The following is a 25,644-nucleotide window of genomic DNA, read 5'->3' as shown; positions in this document are numbered from 1 at the left end:
GTCCTCATTAACCATGAGCTGAGGGCACTTCATTCTTACCTCACTCCCACCCCCTGCTCCCCTGTGGCAGAGTCGCTGCATTCTACTGTCCTCCCTACACCTTCCCGATCTCCGTCTTTCAGTGCGTCAGCTATTCCAGTGCAAAGGCGTGATACAAGCTTGGAACATATCAACTGCTACCTTCCAGGAGCAATTCTTCCAAAGATCTGCTGGCAATGATGAAAGTTTAGTTTGCTACCTCTTCCAAAAGCAGAGATAGTGTCATCTCTTCTCTCTGCGTTTTTCCCTTCTGATTTTTAGATCAGTTTCTCAGTTACACCTACAACATTTCCTAACATTTTGGAATTACACAGATAAAGTGTATAAACACTTAAAATGCTGCTTTGTTTTAGCTCCTTCCCTCTCTTCACGTGTTCATGGACTCACTCTAGGCTTAAATATGTCCTCCATTCCATTCAAAAAAGTGAGGTTAATATCAGTGTTCAGCACCTCTAAAACCACTTTTAAACCTGACAAGTAGTAGAAAGCAGCAGTCTACAGTTCACAAGTATTTTACAAATGCACAGGAAAAATCTTACCAGGAACAATCTCTCCTAACAGTCAGGCTCAAATTTTAGGAAAGAGTTAAAAGAATTTACATCATGTAACTGCTCATCTGAACACTAGTCTGATACCAAGAACAACTAGCCTTATGTAACTCATTTTAATACTGCAGCTGGATAGGAAATGGGAACATTCCAGTCTGGTCAGCAGGTTCACTACAGACCTTATTCATTAACAAAGAGAAACTAGGTATGTTAAGGTATAGTTTCTGCAAGATTTCAGGGAAGGACAAAGGTAAATTTCAGGAGCCTAGAAATTTACTGGCTATCTCTTTAGGTACACTACAGGACTCTGCCCTTGGAATGCTATCTGCTCAATTACAGTAACTGCTACCATTTCTCTTCAGCAGTTCACCCTGTAGCTCATCGGCAGCGGCATCCAGACATTTTTCATCCTCTGATGACTAATGCAAGTCACCGTCCTCCGTAATCCCCCGCCACCTACAAACACATACAATGATCCCCCTTACCACTACAACTGGTCTTTCTGCATGTTAGCGCTTGATTTGAGATGACAGGCTCATACACAGAGAATTCAAGTTCTTTGTTATTTCTTCCACAACTAAGAGAGAACTATTCTTATTTGACAAGTCAACCCAAGTGTGAAGTAAAAGGATTTGCTGTAATCAATTCTCAGACTGTAATGTGATATGTACTGTTCAGTCCCATATGTAGCTCAGTAGGTTGACTGTAAAGGCTGCCTGGAGAACTGCTGTGCCCATTTTTCAAATCCAAAACTATAGTAAGATACCAAAGAACAGAAAACTCAAATCACTAAAGAACTCTTAAGTTCTAAATTATCCACTTCTTTCATCCTGCCATTGCCTTATCCAAATATTTTATGAATTGTCATTTACAGCAGAAAAAGTACAAAAGGGGAGTGTGCTCAGTAGCAGTTACATAGTCCTGAACTTGCTCACAAAAGGCAACTGGGACAGAAAGTTTAAGGATTGCTGCTTCCCCCCGAGCTTGCAATGTTGACTGTTTTGCCATCAGATGTTATTTGGTAATAAAGCATAAAGACGAAGACTGCCAGAGACTACTTCCAGTCCCCTCCAAAGCATCTGCCCCTTTGCCAGGCTAGTAAAGAACACTTGCCAGGAAACAGTGACATGACTGGCTAAGACATCCCTGCTTTTAATTAACCATGTATCACAGGGAGACAGGGGGACGGACAGTCCTTGAAACACTGAAAAGTAGGTAAATGTTTGCCTGCAATTACACAGGATTAACAGGTTTGAACCAGATAATTCAGGAGGTTTCCTTCCTGTGCACAGAAGCAAAGTAGTTGAAGGGGAAGTCCTGAAATTGAGAGATGCGTGGCATATCATAAGTGGTATTATTTGACACAGCCTTCTGCCCAGCACTCTTTTGCTTCTGCTTTGGCTATGTTTAGTAAATAGAAGCTTATACGAAGGACTCCCAGAAAAAAGGCCCTTTAACAGAACTAGTATTTCCAGTTAGAAGCAATGGGGCTGGGGGACACGAAAAATTATTCCAGGCACCAGACAAAGAGAGCCAAGAGTTATGAAAATATTACTTACTATACATTAGGGTTGTCCCAGCAACACAAGAACAACCATAACATTATGAAGAGTGGAAGGAAAAGGCAGCACTAAAATTTTACAATGACAGCCTTTCTTCCATAGTCCTGCTTCAATTTCAGTTGATATTACTTCTATTGCAATGGACTATGGCTGATAGATCATAACCTCAGATAACAGAGGATAGCATATCACTGCTTCCTTTCTTTTGGAAGCATACTGTTTCATGAAGCTCAGAACTTTAAGTCTGCAATACTCCTATATTTCAATAAAAAGGGAGCTTCATGCAGCTCAGAACTTTAAGTCTGCAATGATCCTTTTCCACATCTCCATAAAAAGAGGGCTTCAACTCAACCAAAACAAAGACTTCTCTAAATTGCTTTCCTTCTCACTCCTGTCTCCTTGTAGCACAGAAGCTACAGGACATCTTTTCCTGGCCCCAAACCGCAGAGGTATCTGCTGTGCACCAGGGCTTATTGCTGGATTTACACAGCTGCATGTATTCTCATGTGAAGTGCAGGTATTCCTTGGCATTCTTGACCCAACCCAGCAGGGCTTGGCTGCGCAGCACTTTCCAGGCTTCTTGGTAATTTAATGCAGCTTCCTTGTAGTCCCAGTAGCTTTCTAGAGTCTTCATCCTGACAGAAAATGCACAACAATGGAAACATTTCTATTATCCTATTGGATGTAATGTCACAAAATGAAAAAAGCAATCAGACATCTAAGAACATGATGATGGCCTATGAGCTCTTTCATGCTACTAAGTGAAATACTCTTGCGCTTCTAGGGAGACTTGGAGAGGCCCAGGCCCTGAATCTAGTGTATCTAGACATTGTCAGCAGTTTTACAAAAGGAAGCAAAACAACTCCTCTACCATGTTTCATACACACTCTCCAGCAACAGAAGTGTCAGTGTTTGACTGTGCGATGATAGGCTACAGTAAATTTCCATGACACCAAAAAATGTTGAAGCAAAGCAAAAAAGGTAGCTATAGATAGGTGCTTTGAATTGGGTGGAAGTAGCCTTGTTTTGCTAGAAGAATGGATACGATTGCTGGCTGGAAGGGAAAGGGACCAGGATGGACAGGACAGTTGTTCTTTTCCAACACAAAATAATGGGGTAGAGTGAGACAAAGGAGAAAATATTTTTTAAATTTTCTTCCTAAAGCAAGAGAGACTCAGCTGTTTTGGTGCTCTGTTCCCCTTCCTCACGTAGCACCTGCTCCCTACAATCTCAGCAGAACCATTGGTCACTGCTGAGTGCATTATACCGTTGATTTTCAAAATAGGGAAATTTAGGTCTAGAGTATCTGAACACTAGTGCCTCTAAGACAATTTCATCAAGACTTTTTTTCCTTTCCTTGCACCCCTTTCCCAGCCTCTTTCGTCTCCCTTTGCCAAACAGTCTGTCAGCCACATGTGGCACATAATGTTTATACATTTGACCCAATATGAAGGGAAGATCACAGGCAACATGACCTTCGTCAAGAATGAGGAAGAGCCAAACTACTACAGGAACCCTAATCTAAAAAGTCTGAGAACCACTGCACTAACTTCTAGAACAGACTTTCATGCTCAAAGGCAATATTGATCACCACCACCACCCCCCCCCCCCCCCCCCCCCCCAAAGCAGTCAATATCACTACAGGATTTAACAGTGGATGCAACAGAAAGCTGCATTTTAAACAGCTTCCTCAAAATCAGCTGCCAAAATCAAATAGATTCATTTAATTAATGTTCAACTACTGCATTAGGCTTCTACGAAATTTTCAACATATATACAGGAAAAATGCTTTCACATTCAAAGTACATTACATCTGCCTAAAAATCTCACATGATGTGACTGTGAAGAACCCGTGACATGTTTTTTGGCAGAAGTGAACACTAGTTTGCTGCCCCAGGCAGAGTCTGGTACAATCACACGATCTCCGGCCTATCCAGGTCTGCCTGACTACATTCCTTTTATGCTTCCCTTTACTATTTCAATCTTGCCCCTACACTACTGTGTAAGAGAGACACAGAGTGATTCCAATGGCTGCATGCCAGAGACATGAGAGATGATCCGCAGATTTCATTCTGAAAGGTATCAACTCTTGGAAAAAGCCTTACACAAATCGCCATTATGCCTGAAAACATTAATGTGCTCAGCCACATGCAAAGCTGAGCAGCAATGGGCTCACAAGCAAGGCAGCCTGCGAAGAAAAGCAATACACTGCTGCAATACTTTCTTCTTTAACCCCATGTTCAGTTTCGAACATTTACATTCAACCTATAATGCACTCCTGAGGCTACAGACACATTGCACATGAAAAATGTTGACATAAGCGTAAGGCATCAACCAAAACATTACTCTTACACAAAAATTAATGAATCGCATCTAAGAGGGCAAAAGCTCACAGATCTTCAATATATGAAAATCTGTTGCGAAACCGTAATGATAGGGGGCCAAGAAACCATACTTGGCCTGATTCTATTAGTATCTTCTTCAATGCTTGAGATAAAATGCAGTCATTGCAGGCAAACTTTGTAATTGACACCAATTGTTAAGAAGATACAGAACAAAGTCTCAGAGTGAGCTAACTCAGAGTGAGTGAGTTCCACTCAAATACAACAAGTTTTAACAGTAATGTAAGGTTTTGCAGCATTTGGAAGATTGTGACTGCATTGCTGTCTCTAGCTTGGGAGACCAGATTTTCAAAACATTATTGAAAAATTGGAAAATGAGCTTTGTGGCTTTTTCCAGTGTCATCTGAGATGTGGAAAAAATGAATCTCACATAGGAAAAGATACAGAAGCTCAATAGAGTAATTAAAAAAAAAAATCAAGTCTTGAGATAATTATGATGGATAACTATTTTCATGGGGCAGAAAATACTACTTAGTAAAAGGCTCTTCAGTCTGACAAAAACCTAATAAACATCTGTGACGAGCAGTATAGAAAAGATTTTCTTAGATCAGAGGACCTAACTGCCCCACAGGCCTCTATGCAGTGGTAGGACCATCACAGGAATTGTTTCAGGTACAAACTTTAAAAAGAAAATTGAAAAGGGACTAGAAAATTGCAACAAAATTCTTGCCAAATGAGTTTGGGGGTTTTTTTGGTTTTGTTTTTATTTTTTTTTTTTAATTGGAGAACAGCAGTAACAGTGAAAGTGCACCCCTCCCATGACAGTTACTTTCATTAGCCTGACACTTCATAGAATCATAGAATCGTTTAGGTTGGAAAAGACCTTTAAGATCATCCAGTCCAACCATTAACCTACACTACCAAGTCTACTCTAAGCCAATCAAGGGCAGACGAGACTAAACCATGTTCCCAAGTGCCACATCTACCCGTTTTTTGAACACTTAACTTCCTTACAATCCTCCTCAATCACTCCAGCAGGAAACATTTAGCAGTCACCTGAAGGAATCCTTTTGTTTTTCACAAATGACCACTGGCAAAAAATCTTAACCATGAAGTCCAAGCGAAGGTTCTATACTTTAGTCTAGATATTGAACTCTTAAAGCCATCTGAAAGTCCTTGCACCCCTCTGTACAACAGCCCAACCCCTCCAATTACGTATCACTGGAACTGCAATTGTCCATAATGCAGACTGAATGGGAAGGAGGACAAAAGCACAATCTTAATTGTGATGGCTACTGACTGAATTTAAGAGAAAAGAGGATCAGTCATCCATTTAACAAGCCCTGCAAGAAACTCAGGGCAGGTTTATGTTACAAAGGTTCACTTTGATTCAAGACAAAGGGTTGCACAGCCAGCCACATCTTGCACAAACAGCAGTGCCTGGTGACTCTCTATGGTGGATGCCACTGTATGACAAAGGAAGGTTTTTGCTTCCTTGTGATGAACTAGACATGTTTTTTTCTGCCAGCAGGGGAAAAAAGCCCAACAGTGCAAAAAACCCTCCTTTGCCATATTACCACCAAGTGATCTGCAAACAACAATAATACTGCAGAGGTTTTTACATAACAATTCAGAATAGCAATGGCACAACACTGCCCAAAGGTGTGTCATCATTCCTTTGACCATGCATTGAAAACAAGGCGGGGAGGGGGAGGGGGGGGGCATGGGGGGGTGGATTTATGTACACGAAATTTCAAAACATTAACATGAAACAACATGTGAGAGGGAGTCAACAGAAGAGAATGAAACATTGCAGGTGAAATATAAGAGGTTATAAAGAAACAAATAACATTTTAGATAGTCTAGCTAGAGACATGAGTGAGAACTTAAGTAAGGCACAGAAGACAGAGATCATAGAAATTATCAGAAAGAAAGAAAGTGGGACAGCACAATACAGCACTATCTCGTTCTTGGTGAAGAATTAGCTAATGCCAGCCAAACACCACCTCCTTCTCACAGTCTCAGCTTAAAGCAAGTAACTAAATCCTGAAAAAAAACAACTGCTGAATGTTATGCTTAGCAACTTAGCTGAGCTACACCACTACAAATTCCTAAACTTGCCTTTTAGGAGAGCCAGCAAAGTTCTGCCCCCAGTAGGCTCTCTACCTGTTCCAATTTAACAGTGCCCGCACTGATCTTCTGGAGAGAAGTGAAGAACGAAAGAGAAAGGAAGGCACAAAAAGCAGAAGCAGCTTTAGACACAGGAAAGAAGAAAACAAAAGAACATCAGAATCAGTATACTAGTTCCACATAAAGCTTTAACTGCCCCAGTACCCTAAGTCTGACAGTGGACCACAGTAGATGAAGGAAGGGTTAAGTAAAGAATGATCCTTGTCCTAATATACCCTACAACTACCAAGATAAGCTGTTCAGCAAATCTGAAAGGAATACAGAATAAGACGCCCTTGATGGAGCAGAAAGGATGGGAGACAAGAGCCCAACAAGTGGACTAGAAGAGGCAGGGCAGGAACTTAGGGGCAAAGTGGAAAAGGAAACTGGGTGACAGCATAGCACTAGAGCCAGCCATTTGTGGGAGGAGATAACAAGATATGTTTGAAAGGGAAGACAATACAAGACTGCGTAACAGCTAAATACACAGGAGTTTAGAGGAAACAATTTGAGTGTGGGATTTCTTATCTGAAGTCCACTCAAATTCAGACTACAAAGAGGAAAGGAAGAAAAAGGAAGAAAACGCATCCGAATATTGTGTAGAAAGGGAAAGGGGAGAAGAAGGAAACAGCAATACAAAGACATTTTTTGATTTGGCTTTTTAAGCAAAGAGTAGGAAAAACAAAGACTTCAAAAGGAAAGCAACTGGACAAGCTGACTGGTGAGCTAGCACCTCTACTTTATAAATAAGAATTTGTGGAGCCTAAAAATGATGCCACATCTGCAAATCAGCTGGACTTTGTCAGGAGAAGGCCAGACAGAAAAAAGGTAGAGGACAAAAAAGTCAAAAGGAAATTACAAAGCCACTGGAGTCTAGAAAAGCCCGGAGGTGAAGTGACTTTATGTAAGCAGCACATGATCAGCACAATGAGTCACCTACCCAACAATGCACCAGCTCCCACTCTATTCTGAGGAAATGATGGCTAAACAAGTGAGGACAAACTCCCACCCAAAAGAGGCTAATAATTTTATATCTAAAAATTATTTAGGGAGAAAGTGTATCTCTAGTTATAGAATCAGTCAAAACCATCTCAGCAATAGCATGGGTCATGACATCAGAACTTTAAAATAGTTATGAGACACTTCTACAGACACAGAAGGTAACTGAAATCTTTAATTCACAAAACTCAAAAGCAAGCAAGATCCAATAATTAAAGATCCAAGGTGTGCTTGCTTTGGCTAAGTTCATCTCATCTAATGTCTTGGTACCATGAAAGGCAGAAAAGGTCTCTCTCCTGCATCCAGTCACACATACCTCCTACTTCCTTTGCACAGGTTTTATTATCTGTTTCAGCTTTCCATGAGCCAATTCAGCTCATTAGTCCAACAGAAAACACAGAAGACAAGGAAATTGTTTTCTGCCGCATTAGATAGTTGAACTGGCTCACCATGAGGTTGGAGAAGTGCTACTGATAAAGGGAGAAAACAGGAATCTAGAGCCAGTAGCAGCAGAGACTGCTGCAGGACCATCCCCATCAGCAGCTACAAGCAGTTAAATTAGCTGGTATAACTGCATCCCAGAGCTAGTGAAATCATAGCTGGAAATAAGTCTAAAATAAAATAAACCTTCCAAGGCAATGGATTTGGAACCTTCTACATCTCTCAGAATCTCTAAGCCAAAGTGAGAGACAAGTTTCTGTATGTATGAAATTATGCCCTGCTCTACGGTAGGTAGCTATTTGGGCTGGAATACCACCAAATACATAACGCACATAATACAATGCCAGACCCGATGATTACTGTGAGAAACTCCAGTCTGGTAAACCAAACTTGTTTCTAATAATGTAAAAGAAACCTCCAAGTATGGCTTCCTCAGACAAAAGCTTCTTTCTATTCTTTCCCAAAAGTCTCCATCTATGTAATATACGCATTGCGGAAAGAGCCCTACACACTATCTCACCTTACTAGTTCTTACTCCATCATACACTTAGATGAAAAAAGATTTTAGCCCAGATTTTTCTAAAAATAAAAATAATTTTTTTTTTTTTTTTTTAAACTCAAACTCTGTTTCACAAGAAGGAAAAGAAATGGCATTTGATAGAATTACTAAACACCAACCAGATATCAATAACCTCACGACAATTTTGGGATGGGGGGTTTGAAGGGTACAGTGCTGCAGGCAGCTGATCTAACAGATTGTGTTTTCAAAAGAAAAGATACTACTTCCTCCTCTCATCTCTCTCTCCACTCCTTCTTCCCCAGCTGTCCACTGCCACTTTCAGACAAGACTACTTTACCTCAGAAAAAAAAACCCCAAAAGTAGAGTTTTCTGCCAAGACAGCAAATTGCAGAGGCTTACAGAGGTGTCCAACAGACACCAGAGTCTAGTGCAAGAGGAGAAGACTCCACTGATCAAGAACAGAGTTTGCCCTTTTGAAAAACAGTAAGCCTTCAGAAGAGATCAGCTGTCCCGAATTCTTACCTTAACTCCAAACAAACAAAGCATCTGCAATTTCTTCTGTCTGCCTTTAATATGAGATGCAGTAGCTATTTCTCCAAGGAGGCAATTAAGAAGACCAAAAAGAGAGTATTCCTAACCCATCACGTACATGCCATATTTTTCAAGTATCAAATTTTAACAATTAACTTATCTAAAGTGAGATTCATGAGCAGATTCTAGCATCATCATAGTATTTTGAGTTTCATTAAGATAAATTCACTCTTCTAAATATAATGAAAATGTCTTTACCGGAGAGTGTCTGGTAGATCCTCTTGTGAAATGCTTGTCACCAGCTTTTGGAATGCATGGAAGAGTTCCACTTTACAGATCTTGGATCTGATTAAAAAAAAAAAAAGAAATCAGAAATTCTGACAGAAAAAAGAAATCAGAAATGCACTTCCTCTTACAGCTCACAGTAGTACATCCCAGCTGAACATTTTTACATTAAAAAAAAAATTGTTATCTTCTCAAAGAATGTAAAAAGTTCTCCACAATTTAACTTTTCCTACCCCATGTGAGCTGCCCACCTGCCTTTTCCCCTTGTTCTAAATGTTATATTGTCAAAGAGCTGCATTGTCCCCATTGTCCCAGCCAGCACTCTGTCAGTTTGCAGAGAGAACATTTTAATACCCCCCCATTGTTATCTGTGTGAGACTGCACCATAATCAGCTCACAACTACAGCAAGGTTGAGCCAGAAGGACTAGCCCCAGAAATGATCAAACAAGCACAAGAGGACTCCAAAGGCTTGCTCAAACTGACAAACTTTGTGTATTACTCAGAACAAATAAAAGAACCAGCAGAAATATCTGGAACAATGCTGTGCTTTTCACAAGGGTGACAAGGACACACTCAGCAACAGCTGCAGTGCAGTTAAATACAAAGACATCAAAAAATAAAGTGAGTCAAAGTTTGAAAGGTCTTTTAAAGATACCATATGCATCTCTGTCAGCTTTAAGCCCTTCTCTTCCCACAAAGAGAAGGCAACCAGAAGAGCTGTTTATAAAGCATGGTTTGTTTTTGAAAGCCCCAGCTATTTTCTCTAATTAAATTCTCTTTATACACTTGTCTTCACAATGACTGATTCAGTTCCCAACATGTGCAAGCTGATTCTCTAGAAGCATTAGAAAAAAACTCCACCAATCAAAAAAAAAAAACCTTCCTATTTTGCTAGTATGTTTTTTTAAGAACCCCAAAATTGGCATGCAAAGATGGTCTAAAATTTCATCTTCATGCTAATCTGTCAAAGGTTCATATTGTAGTTTTTGGTGTTTTAGTTAATTAATAATTAACAAAAGCAAATACCAGACATCTACCTACAAATTCCTTTTAGTCAGTCAGCTTTACCTTCCTTGATATTTAGTGTTATCTAACATACTGGGGGGGGTGGGGCGGGAGGGGGATGGAGGACAGACCAAACGACACCCCCCACCAATCACCCTGAGATTCCTTGAGGGGAAAAACCCAGGGTAGAAATACAAGTCTTGTTTATTATTAAACACCCCCCCAATAAGGCTATAAATTCCTTATTTTCATGATAAAAGTTCTTTTTGTGACCCTTTATCACAAAAGTGTAAACAGTTTACTTATTCCTTGACATTGTTTTAAATTCTGATTTCCTAAGAAAACCCCCTTTGCAATCACACAGTCTTGTAGGCCCTCTCTAATAACTTTTGAATGTTTCAGTGAATTTCAAGCATGTATGAAAAAGAGAGGAGGATCTCTCAACAATAATTAAGTTCCTACAGTTTTGTGCAAACCTGCAACTAGCAGATGGCTCTAAAAGTTTTAGAGTTGATACACAAATGCCACATAACAAATTTAAGCCTACTGAGAAAAAGGGGTTGGTTGAATTGTTTGATCTTTCTCACATCTTCTGGAGTACATTACACACCACATACTGAAAACTAATATTCTGCAGTGCACATAAAGCCTGTCTCAAAAGACACACTAAGTCACCCAGGTCACCTGTGCTTAATGATACCCCAGACACCAATGCTGGTCACAAACCACAAAGTTGCCAGTCCTCTTCTTTCCAGGGAAAATCTGGAAATACTAGATATACCAGGATAAACTTCAGTCAAGTCAGGCCTAACTTCAAGAAGCTCAGAATGTGCAACTCGCAGGCATGTGAATGAATTCTCCACAGGAATTGTCTAAGCTCTACTTAACGTTTTATTCACTACTGTCAGGATTACCTTCTTCTCCCAGAAAGCCTGGGAAAAATGAACAATATGAACAAACTGGTAGTATAAGCAGCCAACAACCAAAACATGACCCCAACCCTCAAGCTGAACTTCCACAGACCAATGATAATTTTGGTCACCTCACCTGAAGTGAGGAAAGTGTAGAGAGATGGAGAAATTTGTCTGCAGATGTTTACAAGTAATTCTCTCAACCACAAGAAAAAGATGGAACTGTTTCTTTAAACATTAATAGTTGATAGAAGATTATGTCGTCTTGTAAAGAGCACAGTGCCAAGATGACAACTGGAAAGGTGACTTGTTTTGTGTTAGGAATCTGCTGCAAGTATTTCATAACCTTTCCAAATCTTAAGGCAGAAAAGTCACATTTCAAAGCAACACTTTTAACAATCATACATCCAGGTCAGCTGGCCTGACTCTTACAGAAGAAAGAAAAAAAAAAACCAACACCCAAAAAAACCTGTAAAAAGAGGACTTGCAACACATGCATTTCCTTCACAGTCATCAACCCAAAAGATAGAAAGCAAAAATTCTGCTAACTTCACCAATAAATAAGCTGTCTTTTAATAAAAATTGATCATAATCCCTCCACCACCATTATCTACAATGCTCTCTTTAATCAACAGTGACAAAGAAGAAATAGGATAAACTTGTTAACCCTCATCCAACTTTTGTCATTCCAACTCCCCTTCTCTCCCTTACGCAGTGACTCTTCCTTTTCCCCCACTCCCTACCTTTCCCCTTTTTCTCCACTCCCTAGATTTCTTTATGCTCTGACAATGCACTACACATCACACGAGCTACCAGAGGCATGTATGCTAACAAATAAGATATATGCATCCAGGTATCACAACATTCTCACACCTGCTCTGATGGCTCCCAATCCTCTTCTTTGTTGTTCCCTGCCGGAAGCCATCTGAGGTGACATCCAGAGGTTGGTCAGGGACTGCACTCCAACTGATAGCTGTAGAAGAAAAGATTATGAACAAGAGAGATGGTCTCATCACAAAAGCAGAACTGTTCCTTTCATTCTGTGTGTTCACGTGATACCATGCCGCTACACATACACATACCCTCCTCCCTGACACCCACCCCCACCCCCCACACACACTCCACACCCCCTTCATCTTAATCAGCTCCTTCAAGAATCCGTGCCTCTAAGTATGTGGCCCCCAGCTTTGTAATTCTCCCCTTTTTAGGGGGATTCTACTTCCCTTTGTGCATCCTGTCTGGACAAAGCATGAAGAAATTTCCAAGTCAGATGGCTTATTTTCGTACCAGGCTGTGAAATGCTCCCCCAAGCTACTTGCACCAGTCACTCTATGTTTTCCTCATTAATTTATTGTGGACTATTATCTTATTGTGTATTGTATACTCTAAATAGTTCTCTCTCTGTTTGATAACTGACATACATCAAATACCTGTAGACTTTGCCTGAAAAAACATCGTTAGCTAGTAGTCAAATAAAAATAATTTGTTGGAAGAGATAGCAAGTGCCAACAACCTTATCCTTTACCCCCATTCTGGAAACCTTATTACCATCTTAGACTGCAAGCTTCTCGATGCTGAAACTCTGCATGCCACACCTTACAGATTTATAAATAGCTAGCAAAGCATCAGTAGCATGTTAACAGAAACAAAACTGACTGAGATGCCCAATCTGTCCCTCCGCAGCCTAACAAGAGTTCCTTTAACTTCTACTGCCTTGAGACAACTTCTGTTCCCTAAGTTCTCCCATTTCTCTCTGTTCCTAACAGGCAAAAGAGTTGCACATGCATTAACTCTGAAGATAATTTTCACAGCTTCTCTCCTTCATGATACCGTCTTGCTGTTCAAGATGCTCAAAACCTACACATTATAAAGCGTATTATGGAGACTGGTTATGTTAATCACACTTGTATTATGATTCAACTGTATGCTGCAATTGCTGCACTCTGCATGATTCAGCATGTGAATTGTACCGGAATTATGATTTAGGTACAATGCCGTATCACTCTACTAAATTAAAATCCTGTGTAATGTCAAGTAACATTAAGTACATACTACTGGTATTAAACGTTAAGCCCTCCACGTGTGAAGTATCTAAAACCACTTGGTCAGAGGATATCAGATTCTGACAAGCAGATAAAAATTTCCTTAAAACCAAAACCATTTTCTTTCATCTCTTCATAGTTATCACAATATTCAAAATATTAAACAGAACACATTTTTCTTTTTAAAAATACCAGCTGAAAAGTTCCAATCAAGCATATTTCAATACTCAGTGTAACAGCCAGAATTTATTCTGATTTTCACCTCTTCAAGAAAAAATTAACGTGGCATAATTCATATATGCAAAAAAGTGTGATAAAGCATCATTCATCCTTATTTAACAGTATGACCTGAGCAACTGTACAGAAAGGCAGGCATACACAGGAGTCTAGTCACAGTTGGCTTCAGATCTTTTTTGCTAACTGAATTGAAACCATTTTTCAATGATGGATTTTGTTTCCTAGCTCACAGAATCAAAATCCTTTCCTTTCTGGCATCTGTAAATAACTCCAATTTAATGAATCTGAATTCCATTAAGGAACCCTTTGTTTCCATTCTATTTTATCATCAGCTCTATTGTAATAGAATAACTTCCAGTTAAGCCAGAAAAGTATAAAACAGCAGAAGGTAGGCATGTCCAGGTTTAAAGAAACTGCTTAACCATACACATACAGTGGCAGTTCCATTGGTTTTTTTCCCCCAGATGAGACCATGTTGCTAAATCACAACGTGACTTGCATATTCATTCATCACCATGACAAAAAATGCAATGCCCAAAACCTCTATCAATTAAACCTTCACACTATACTACTCTGTATTCTTTCTACGTTCACACATTTCTGGAGCAATGACAAGCATAACTCAGCATGGCAAGTCTTCTGTTCATTACCAAAGGGAATGCAAAACTAACTGAGACAAGAAGTCTTTTGATATTTTTGTTTTCTTACTGCCCTCAGAACTTTTGCTTTCACTAGTTATTTTCTGTCTCTATTTAGATTATAAATTCTTAATGGCATCAACCAAGTGTTTATTCAGTCTGAAAACTTCCTACAGGTAACTAGAGGCTGAGCTGAATATTATAAACAATTAAGTTCTGGCCTGAAATTAATTTCTTGTGCTAGGTCACACTTTGCCTCTAGCACTGGCAATGAATCATGTTCCATTTTAGGAAGCCACCAAATTTCTGTTTGGATTTTTGCATGCAGTTATGCAACCAGCCCAAGTTAACTCACCTGCGCTACAAGGAACAAGTTTTGTTTTGCTGTTAGTTTGAACTTCCTGAATTGCCTGACGGCTATGTTCAAATCGGAGATCTGATTGCAGCAGCTTAACGTCCTGAGCGAGAAAACCATCTGGTAAAAATGAGATGTGCTGACACCTAAAGTAAACATGGAAAAATGCAAGTGATTGTAAAGCTGGTCTTCCCAAACAAGCCAATTTTGTGCAATTTCCCATCCTAGTCTAACACATGTTACCGTTACGTTAAAATTGAATTGACATGAGCTACAGAGGAGAGACAAGGAGGTTTGGGGGCATTTTTCCCTTTGAAAAAGTATTTTTTAAAAAATCAAAGCCACATAGTTTATTACGACTTTGTCCGTCCTAGGAAAACAGCATGTGCTTAATCATCATAATATTTAAACAGAGCAGGAATGAATTAAGACTGAGGTTCATACTGTCAGATGTAATAGTCTGAAAAACTGCCTGACTTTGCAATGTAAGACTAATGAGGCTGGGCAAATTCTTGTCCCATGTGTTACAGAGTGAGGAAAGGATTATCCAGTGAGCTCCACTGGGCAGGTAGCTAGACCTTCCCCTATTAATATACTATGACCTCTTTTATAACCATCCTAGAAGGATGCAAGGCTATGGAGAAAAGAAGTTACTAAACCAAGTCAAACCTTTCAGAATACTGGTCTAGTAACTGCCTCTTAAAGGGAGTAGTTCAGCTCCCTGGTTGCTTTCTTGCTCTCCTTTCCCTCCACTCTGCCCAGTTCCATTTACCCTCCTCTAATGCTTGCAGATTCCTTTGTTGTACTGATTCAACGTCCTAAGCACAAAAGATATCCACTTCCTATCCTTTTGTTGCTGGGACAGTTTTCATCAACTCAAGGACCTGAGGAGCACAAAAGCCAGTGCACAGCAGATGACTTCCCTCACTTAACAGCAGTTCACTTCACCTCCCACATACATTTCCCTGAGGTGACAGGTTGTGTTGTCAGAGCTCTAGTACTCACAGTAGGGACAAAAATGAAGTCTTGGATATAATTTAGGTCAAAGAAGCAGACAAATTTTTACCACCATGGAAACACACATAAGCTTTGCCTTTCCAGTCTGACACAACTCTTAAGTCTTTTTCCAGCTGACCAGCACAAGCTGTCACATGTCAGGTGTCCTGAACCACACCAGTAAATCACTGAACAGTTGAGGGGGGAAGGGACCTCCGGTGGTCATCTGGTCCAACCCCTCCCAGCTCAAGCAGGGCCACCCACAGCCAGCTGCCCAGGACCATGTCCAGACGGCTTTTGAGTATCTCCAAGGTGGGAGACTCCACAACCTCTCTGGGCAACCTGTGCCAGCGCTCCGTCACCCGCACAGTGAAAAAGTGTTTCCTGATGTTCAGAGGGAACCTCCTGGGCTTCCGTTTGTGCCCAGTGCCTCTTGTCCTGTCACTGGGCACCACTGGAAAGAGCCTGGCTCCATCGTCTCTGCACCCTCCCTTCAGGTACTTATACACACTGATAAGATCCCCCCCCGAGCCTTCTCTTCTCTAGGCTGAACAGTCCCAGCTCTCCCAGCCTTTCCTCATATGAGAGATGCTCAAAGCCCTTAAACATCTTCAAGGCTCTTTGCTGGACTCTCTCCAGTATGTCCATGTCTCTCTCTTGTACTGAGGAGCCCAGAACTGGACACAGCACGCCAGGTGTGGCCTCACCAGTGCCAGTAGAGGCAAAGGATCACCTCCCTGGACCTGCTGGCAATACTTTGCCTAATGCAGCCCAGGATACCATTAGCCGCCTTCGCTGCCACGGCACACTGCGGGCTCATGTTCAACTTGGGGTCTAGCAGGACCCCCCGGTCCTTTTCTATGAAGCTGCTTTCCAGCTGGGCAGCCCCCAGAACATATTGGTTCATAGGGCTGCTCCTCCACAAGGTGCAGGACTTTGCGCTTCGCCTTATTGAACTTCATGAGGTTCCTACCTTTCTCCAGCCTGTCGAGGTCCCTCTGGATGGCAGCACAATCCCCTGGCGTATGAGCCACTCCTCCCAGTTTTGCGTCATCAGCAAACTTGCTGGAGGTACACTGCGCCATCATCCAGGTCATTAACGAAGATGTTAAACAGGACTGGACCTACTTGACCCCTGAGGTACACGGCTAGTTACACCTCCAACTGCACTTTGTCCAATGATCACCACCCTCAGGGCTCAGCCATTCAGCTAGTTTTCAATCCATCTCACTGTCTGCTCGTCCAGCCCATACTTTAACAGATTCTCTATGAGCATCTTACAACAGGCAGTGTCAAAAGCCTAAGCAGACTATATCCACTGCTCTCCCCGCGTCTACCGGGCCAGGCACTTCATCACAGAAGTTTTTCAAGTTGGTCAAGCATGACTTCCCCTTGGTGAATCCATGCTGACTACTTCTGATGATTTTCTTGCCTTTCATGTGCCTGGAAACAGTCTCCAGGATTAGGTGTTCCATCTCCTTCCCAGGGATCGAGGTGAGGCTAACCAGCCTGTAGTTCCCTGGGTCCTCCTTCTTGCCCTTCTTGAAGAACAGAATGACATTTGCTTTCCTCCAGTCTTTGGGAACTTCTCCCAACTGCCATGATCGATCAAAGACTAACAGGAGTGGCCTTGCGATAGTATCTGCCAGCTCCCTCAGCTCTCCTGCTGAGAGCATCCAATCAAGACCCAGGGACTTACACATATCTAGTATTCTGACATGAACCTCTTCCACCAAGGGTACGTTCTCCTTGCTCCAGACTTTCCCCCTGGTCTCTAGGACCCTAGGGGGAACCCTCTAAGATTCCTGAAGGCTGGTCTTGCTAGTAAAGACTGAGGCAAAGAAAGCATTCAATACCCCCACAGCCTTTTCCACATCCTGTGTGACCAGGTCCCCCATCTCATTCACCAGTGAGCCCACATTTTCCCTAGCCTTCCTTTTGTCACCTGTGTACTTAGAGAAGCCCTTCTGGTCTTTCACATCTCTTGCCAGATTCAATTCCAGTTGGGTTTTAGCTTTCCCAACCTGATCCCTGCATACAGAGACACCGTCTCTATATTCCTCCAAGGTTACCTGCCCTTGCTTCCACCCTCCATATGTTTCCTTTTCGTGTTTTGAGTTTGGCCAGGAGCTCCTTGTTCATCCACACGGGCCTCCTGACATTTTTGCCTGACTTCCTATTCGTCAGGATGGACCATTCTTGAGCTTGGAGGAGGTCATCGTTGAATATTAACCAGGGCCCTTCTTGTGTCCAGGGCCTTATCCCATATGATTCTTCCAAGAAGATCTTTGAAGAGGCTGAAGTCTGCTCTCCTGATGTCCACGGTTGTGAGCTTGCTTTTTACTCTCCTCCGTCCCCTCAGAATCCTGAGCTCCACCATCTCATGGTCACTGCAACTAAGGCCTCTTTCGACCTTCACACCCCTGATGAGCAGTGGCTGGCGAGCATGAGGTCCAGCAGAGTACCTCTCCTCTTTGCCTCCTCTATCTGCCATTCCAGTCATTCCTAAAGGTAGATCAGGTTCAAAAATTCCACTTCTTTTTATATTGCAGAGCAGGAGGATGAGATGCCAAAGCCAGAATTGCAAAGCCACAAACCTCATCTTTTACAGAAGCTGAAGGCCCACAGTCTCGTGGTAGAATTCTGAAGTACATCCCTCAGAATGCATGAAGACTACCAAAGGTGAGTTTGCAGCGCACATCCAAATCAGTGTGAATATAAGTGGTGGAATAGACCAATGAGAACTACTAGCTCGCATGCAAGTGTGAAGTGTCCCAGAAGCACAAAGTTTTGCTCAAAAAGCAACAAACTGACAATTAACACTAATCGAAACAAGCGTTGACATGAAATCATGACCTTCCAAACCGGTTGCGAAACAGCACTCATCTTTCTAAACCTAAATGTCCTCCACCACTCCACAGCAATTTCTGCATTAGGTCTTGAACTCAGTTTCCATGGGCTGCACAGCACACCTGAAGGCATATGATACCGTCAAAACTTTCGAATGGCAGTTTTCAAACACCTCTACTGAGAGCAGACTGACAATATGATTTTGAAATTTTACATGGGATGGACTTGTGTGCATATGCAGTAACCCAAGTATTAACCTCCTGGAAAATTTTAAGTTTGGATCCAAACTTAGGAAGACAGCAAAAAGTAAACTGTTTGTACTACAGTTTCCTTCAAAGCAAGTTTAAAATACTGCATCTTTTACTTGCTGGAAAGTAAGTCTGAAAGCAGGGTCTAAAATCAGCAAAAGCTTCAGAAGAACTAAGTAGTTCATTTAGGGATAAGTTATAAAAAGGTTTGTAAGGACAACCAAAAAGACATTCTTTCCACAGTGCAAAAACCTACCCATGCATTCATTTGGAGTCATTTCAGTCAGATTGCCTGTAGGATGGACAGATTTGGCAGCTTTTTAATTTAATTTTAGGAACGGTCCTGCATGGAATAAAAGCTGCTTTTGCTCACCAACCCAGTTCTATTAAAGGGAACTTACAGATATTCAGAATGACTTTGTGGAGTATGGATAACTAAATAAATTAAAACTTTTCTTGACCCTACCTGAGGAAATACATTCAGGAAGAGGGCAAGAAAAGTTCAACTTCGCTACACTAAAAAACTTCACTACGCTGAGTTTGTGTCCTTATGGCCGGTTTTTCTGCTGGAAGGCTTCTAGAAAAACCCAGGTGGGTAACAGCTTCTCACTGCTCCATGAAGGGACAACCAAGGGGATCCTGAATCTACTGGAAATTCTTTTGTGAATCTTCAAGTCTGATCTATGAGCAGTAGTTACCTTTTCTCCATACTATGCAGGGCTACTTTCTGAAAATCTAAATTTGCAGAAATTCCCATTTTCTGAAAATTACTCTGGTGCAAAGTCCTGATATTTGCATGACACGTGTTGTCTTCCATAACTCACTGTCTCCATACACGCAATCTGATTTCTAAAGGAGAGCACTTACCTTTCAATAATTGCTCTCCGCATAGCTTCTTGGCTATATGGACATTTCCCCACTATAATTGCTGACAGATACAACGGATGCTGCAGGAAATGCATCAGAAGAGCTCCTTGACACCCTAACACATTCCAGCGAGCCAGTTTATCACTGCAGGACATAGAGCATGTTCTGTCCCCACGACCTGGCTTCACTCGTAATAGTCCCACACGGTGATACCGTAGCCCAGGTATTCGGGCATCACCCAGCTCTCCAGGTACGCATTTTGCTCCAGTTCTGTAAACATCTACTACCTTCGGTCTCCCTAAGCCAGTCTCCTTATTAGCTGTTTGCATCTCTGCAGAACATTCACAGCTCTTTGGATTTGTCTCATCTTCTCGTTTCACAGATACTTGCTGAACACCCAGGTCTTCAGTGATTACAGAAAAATGACCATCATCATCCATTTTTACTCTCTTGATTATATGATTACTTGCCATTTTCTCCAATTTCCTTTTATCTTCTGGACCCAAATGATGACGGTTACTGCTACACTCTGCTGATTGTCCAGCTGCATCGTCTCCAGTCACTGGCTTAGAAAGCTGGTTCTCTGGTTCACAAATTGGAATAATAGAAGCATCTCCACCTAGAACAAAAGAAGTAACATCAAAATTGGCCAAAACCGCATCTCTCACGACCGGAACACATCACGCCAGTAACATTATGGCTACTACTAGCTTTCACAGATTTGCCGTCGGGAAAATTTAACTACGAGAACACACTTTTCAAACAACGTTGCCCTGCACAATGGTGAATCAGACTTCGCTGAAATTGGAGCCAATATATGTTTAATTTCAAGTGCTGCATTCTACCTAAGAAATAATCAAAAAAGCAAAATTTAAAACAAAAACTGTAAGGCAAGAGGTCTCAAAGGCATTTGACAGACTACAAGCAGTTCTGAAGACTCACAGGAAAACTACTCTGATCTAAACAATACAATCCTCCAAAGAATAATTAAAGAATAACCTATCAAATAAGGATGGAAATTTTACCCTGTATCACTAAAACAAGCTCAAAACCAAAATTCTGAAGCTAAGTTCAAAGCAAACAAAGCCTGGCAAGCATGTGAGAAAATGGCAGTCAGGAAATTATTCCTGCTCTTAAATTGCATTAACGAAGAAAACTATCATAGCGTATTCCAGCAATGCCATCAAAATCGTGAAAATGCATGAGCAACCAATTCACTGTGTGAAGTACTGATGAGGCATATTTTGAGAGTGCTTGGACTACTTTGCTCTGGTAACAGACTAGCAGCTGAAGAATACGCTGGTAAGAGTGTGGTAACATTGAGACATCCGATAAGATGTCGCCAAGAGGTCGCCTTCCTACATTCTGCAAACAGATCCTCATCTTTGCGGTGCCTTTTTTTTAAAACACAGAAAGAGCGTTTTCCATGACAAAACAAAAAGTTGCATCCCATTCCATTATAAGTTTTGGGTTGGGGGGTTGGGGGTGTTTTGTGGGTGAACTTTTTGGTTGGGTTTTTTGGGGGGGTTTTCTGTTTGGTGATTTGCTTTGTTTTGGTCTTTTTTTTTTGGGGGTGGGGGGGATGTGGGGGTGTGGTTTTGGGGTTTTGGTGGGGTTTTTTTTGGGGGGGTGGGGGGTTTTTTTGGTGGTTTTTTTTGTTTTGTTTTGTTTTTTAGGAACTATGGTACATGTCAATGTCTTTTTATTAACATTTGAATACAAGGTGACAACATTTAAAGCAAAGCAACCAGGAGATATGACAGGACCTCTGACAAGTATGTTAGTTTCTGGGAAAGAAAATAGTAGCCACTTGTTTAAAGAGAAAGTGAAACATTACACTATATAATGAGCAGTATATTGAATTTACGGAGTTGTCATGAATCACATACAGTGAGATAAAATGCCAAATGTATCTGTGGAGGACCAGTCAAGTATATCTTAGGGCACATACTGATAACATGAGTTACTGCCTCACTCTCGTTCCAGACCAAAGAGAGACCAAAGAAAGGCAAGGGGCAGAAAATATTCTACAAGTGGGAGCCACGAAATTGGTTCACTCCAGCATACTCACATGGGGTATGACTGGAGAAGAAAACAAATATGATATTTGGTTTGAGCTTCCATTTCCCAGTTTCAGTTCCTGGAATAAAGATACTGCATTGCTGATGGGAAGCTGCCAGCCATATCTGATGGAGAAGATACCTGTTAGGCAGAAAGTTTTCATGAAACATTTACTTCATTTTTGATGCATAGGAAAAACAACAAAAATTAGATGCCCACTAGTGCCTGTTCTTTTCTGATGAAGTCTATGAGGAGCCAATCAGTTATATTTCTACAGGTAGACGGGATCCACCACACTCCATAAACACTAACACATCATTGGAACCTTAATAACAGACCTCAAAAGGCTGGATTCAGTGGAGTTAACTATCTCCTCAAATCGTTTATCTAAGGTCCCCTCCTCCCACTCTGTATTTTTACCAGCACTTTACTCATCCGATTCTGTGAGAGCCAGTTTAGTGGCATCAAACCGCAAGAAATGTACTCGTTTCTGTAGCGTTACTATTCTCCTGACTTAGTTCCTTGAACCAGCTTATCCCATGTGAACAAGAGGACCGACATGTGGGAAACAGCAAAAAGGGTACCCTTGACAGCTAGTCATCAGACCAGCACTGATGTCACATGAAATCAGATCCTGTTTCTTCACACAGAGGCTCTACAAGAATGAGGAAGAAAAAAGCTTTTGTGAAAGGGCCTTAACACCACCTAGAAGTGTAAAAATTAGGTTAAACTCCTCCTAACAAAGGGAAAAAAAGTGTTGCCTACACAGAAGTAACACTGTCTCTTTCATTACGTTCTCATCCCTGAAGCTGCAAAATCTGGCTATTTCAGCTATAGGTCAAAACCATTTGTATCACAACAAACAACCTTAAGTGGCACTGAATAACATCACGTGAACTTCAGGCCTCACCTCTGGAAGCTCCTCTTGGCCACAATTTCAGCATGACTGTCATTCAGAATGTCTCCTAAAGGAACAACCAAATGAGAACAACATGTATCATTACTGAAAAGGAGACGAACAAAGCAAACAGTGTGACAGATGACAGTTCTCCAGATTTGTTAGCATTTGAAGGTTTAAAATTGGTATTAGGTTATTCTAAGAAATTTAAACTTCCAGTCACTACAAAAGGAGGTCAACAGCCTACACAAATGAAGGATACAAGTATGCACACCACAGCAAGTCAGAGACTTGTTTAAATACCAAATTTTAACTCTTCTGACAACTGAAATCCTTTGAGTTGAATAAACACTGGCTTCCTTCAAAACCTTCCTGATGTCTGCTCTTAATAGTAAATTTTGATGTTCTCTGATTAAGCATAACATCCAGAAAATTTCAAGTGCTTGTTAAGCTTCTGGTTGAAGTTTCTTGTTGCACTATGTCTTATAATTTGAATTACTTTTCTTGTAAATAATTCTGGTATTTACCAGGTTTACACATCTCATCTTCAAACTTCCTGCAGTGTCTGCCTATTGTGGTATCTAAAGGAACAGGATCTGTAGATCAGATTTTATTTCAGGAATAAAAGGCCAGGTGATAAAAGTCCTCTTTCAAGTTCTCTAACAGATAACCATTAACATGACCTACCAACCAAGTTAATTTAAAATTAGATGAACATTATAAGAGGAAAATATTTTCTAAATATAAGATCACTGAAGACAAACAATAGAGAGGAACTAGCTTTACTTTTTTCTTGTCAAATTTCTACTTTGACTCTTAATACCCAGATTGTAAGTAGTACAACAGTTCAGCTGCAATTTTCCTAAATCAGTCAGAAAAGTGTCTGTACTAATACTCTTCTAAGATGGCTAAGTCACAAGAAACATCCACAAAAATCTAAGATACAGAATTTAGTTTCTTCTGTTTTGCTCCACTCGTTCATTTCAATATGAAGGACATTCTTCAGACCACGAACAGCCTAAAGCTGATGCACACAAAACCATTTCTCCTATCTGGCTCTAATCCTCCTCTGAAGTCTAAAGAAGGTCGAAAGCCCTGTACCTACGTATTCACACGTACTTTTCCTCCTTAGTCACTTTTCAGCGTTAATTACTATGGTTTCTCCCCTCTCCTAGGAGAGGGGACAGATACATTCTGAATAAAAAAAAATGGACATGCAGGGCAAGGAAAGTCCTACAATAAATGGCAAGAAACGGTAGCAGTGGGGAGTCATGTGTCTGTCCCATACGTTTATTGCACAAACACTTAAAACTATCTAGCTACAGAATATCCGTTAAGGGAGAAAAAGCCTGTTAGTACCTTTCTGGTGTCACCCCTACCCTAACTCAGCAGTGGTATCTTTTGCATCAGACCACAACAAAATTAGACTGTAACAGGTGACTGAAGCACAATTACTTTGCTTATGTTTTGTTTTGCTTTTAGTTAACAAGTCTTTGGGTATGCAGACTCAGGGCCTAAACTGCACATTTCCACATATAAAAAAGTTCATTCACCTTTAAGGCAGCAAGTGCAGAAACTTTCAGGGCAGCCATTCTGGCTACCTAAGCCCCTCTCTTCTTGATGAGGTAAGGTCTACCGTACACTTCTGGCTTCAACCCAGAAGCCTGAGCTCAATGCCTTGGACATTTTCATTGGTTCTATGACACTAGCAAGAAAGAAGGTAGCATAGGTAGTCTGTTCTTGGATTTTACACCATACTTACCGGTTTTTCTCATTTTGTTTTGGCCAATACATTTTGTTCCAGTTCCCATAGCAACAACTTCCTTCATTACTGAAAAAAGAAACAACATTAACTGAACGAACTATCGCCAGCTGCATTGCTCTCATACAGTCATTCTGGCAAGACAACACACGGAACATTGTGTAGAAGGGAAGGCAGGCCATGCACCATCCAGAAAGGAAACAGTATCAGCTGGAGAACTGAACAGAGTAGGCAGAAGCACCAGTGCTAGGAAAAAGCTACCACTATGATCCCATAGCAGGAGTGCCAACACAGGCTTGATATGCTAGGCAACATACATTGGAGACTGGCATAGGATTCCTCAAAAATGTGAGAGAGAAGCATGGGATACAATCTGCATGACAACATGGAAGTGCCAGTAATGGAAAAGAAGATGACGGTGAACTAACAGAAACACACAATGTAATAATGCAGTCTGTTAAAAAGAGAGCGAACTGAGACCTTTCTGGGTTCTTTCAAATAGTAGCCAAACACACATTTGCAAGACTTTGTGTTAGGAATTCAGGTCCTGCCCAGACTTTTGCCACTTATTGAACAGCCAAATGCAGGCTTTACATCTTCTTAGTTACAGTCTGAGAAGAACAGCATTTCACTATAACCATCTCCTTCCAGACAGAAGCTGTAAAACCTTTTTCAGTCACAAAAAGTAAAGAATTTGGGTGGAGCCATAAATGGGACAGGAAGGGGGGTATGTTTTTTTTTTTAAAAGGTATCTTGAAAAAAAAGGAAAGCAAAAGGAAAAAAGCATCAAGGACTGCCACCTCCCTCCTTCCACCCCAATCCCCACAACTCCTTCTTACCCTGCAGATTCCCTGGACTAGCAAGAACCTCTCTTTGGGTTGCAGACTCCACTTTGACAACAGCTGCCAGTAAAGTCCATTCCCTGTTTGGATCTGGTTTCCCCTGCTTAGGGAGTCTGGTCCTATAATGCAGGTAACATAGCTCAGCAATTTCATCAGCTGACCACATGGCTCCTGGTGCAAGTGCAGGTTCTAAACAGAAGTGGATTCCATCACAACACTGAATGACAACCCCCATCTCTTCAAACCCTACTGCCTTGTCTGCATGACACCTTCACCTTCCGGCACCAGAGTCCAATATCCAAGGTTTAACTGCATCACCTCTTTCAGGGCTATTTATAAGAAATAGACCATATGAAAGAAAAAACTCTTTTTCCAAATCGCTAGGAATAAAAAACAATGCTAGAACCCTAGCCCAGCAGCAGGTGAGATTGCTGGGTTCCCACTATGCAGTAGTCAACAGCGTTCCTCACACCACCGGCCCCGTGCGGTTCCTGC

At 41.2% G+C, this 25,644-nt stretch overlaps 1 protein-coding gene across 1 annotated transcript; it reads right to left on the bottom strand.

Annotated features, from left to right (window-relative positions):
- Window positions 1-332: 332 nt before the first annotated feature.
- ADAT1 (adenosine deaminase tRNA specific 1) lies at window positions 333-25,333 on the bottom strand. The gene is made up of 9 exons (XM_075715762.1): window positions 25,147-25,333; window positions 24,308-24,376; window positions 22,558-22,612; window positions 21,658-21,788; window positions 19,587-20,205; window positions 14,626-14,771; window positions 12,227-12,326; window positions 9,410-9,496; window positions 333-2,784 (listed from the first exon to the last, which is right to left on the bottom strand). Exons 1-9 carry the CDS (start codon window positions 25,313-25,315, stop codon window positions 2,652-2,654), a joined length of 1,509 nt encoding a protein of 502 aa, XP_075571877.1. The 5' UTR covers window positions 25,316-25,333; the 3' UTR covers window positions 333-2,651.
- Between the last annotated feature and the right edge of the window lie 311 nt (window positions 25,334-25,644).

This window comes from Pelecanus crispus, chromosome 8, assembly GCF_030463565.1.
Source record: "Pelecanus crispus isolate bPelCri1 chromosome 8, bPelCri1.pri, whole genome shotgun sequence".
In the NCBI taxonomy this organism is placed as follows: Eukaryota; Metazoa; Chordata; class Aves; order Pelecaniformes; family Pelecanidae; genus Pelecanus; species Pelecanus crispus.
The sequence above is the reverse complement of the archived record's forward strand: the minus strand, read 5'-3'. Positions and strand labels throughout refer to the sequence as shown.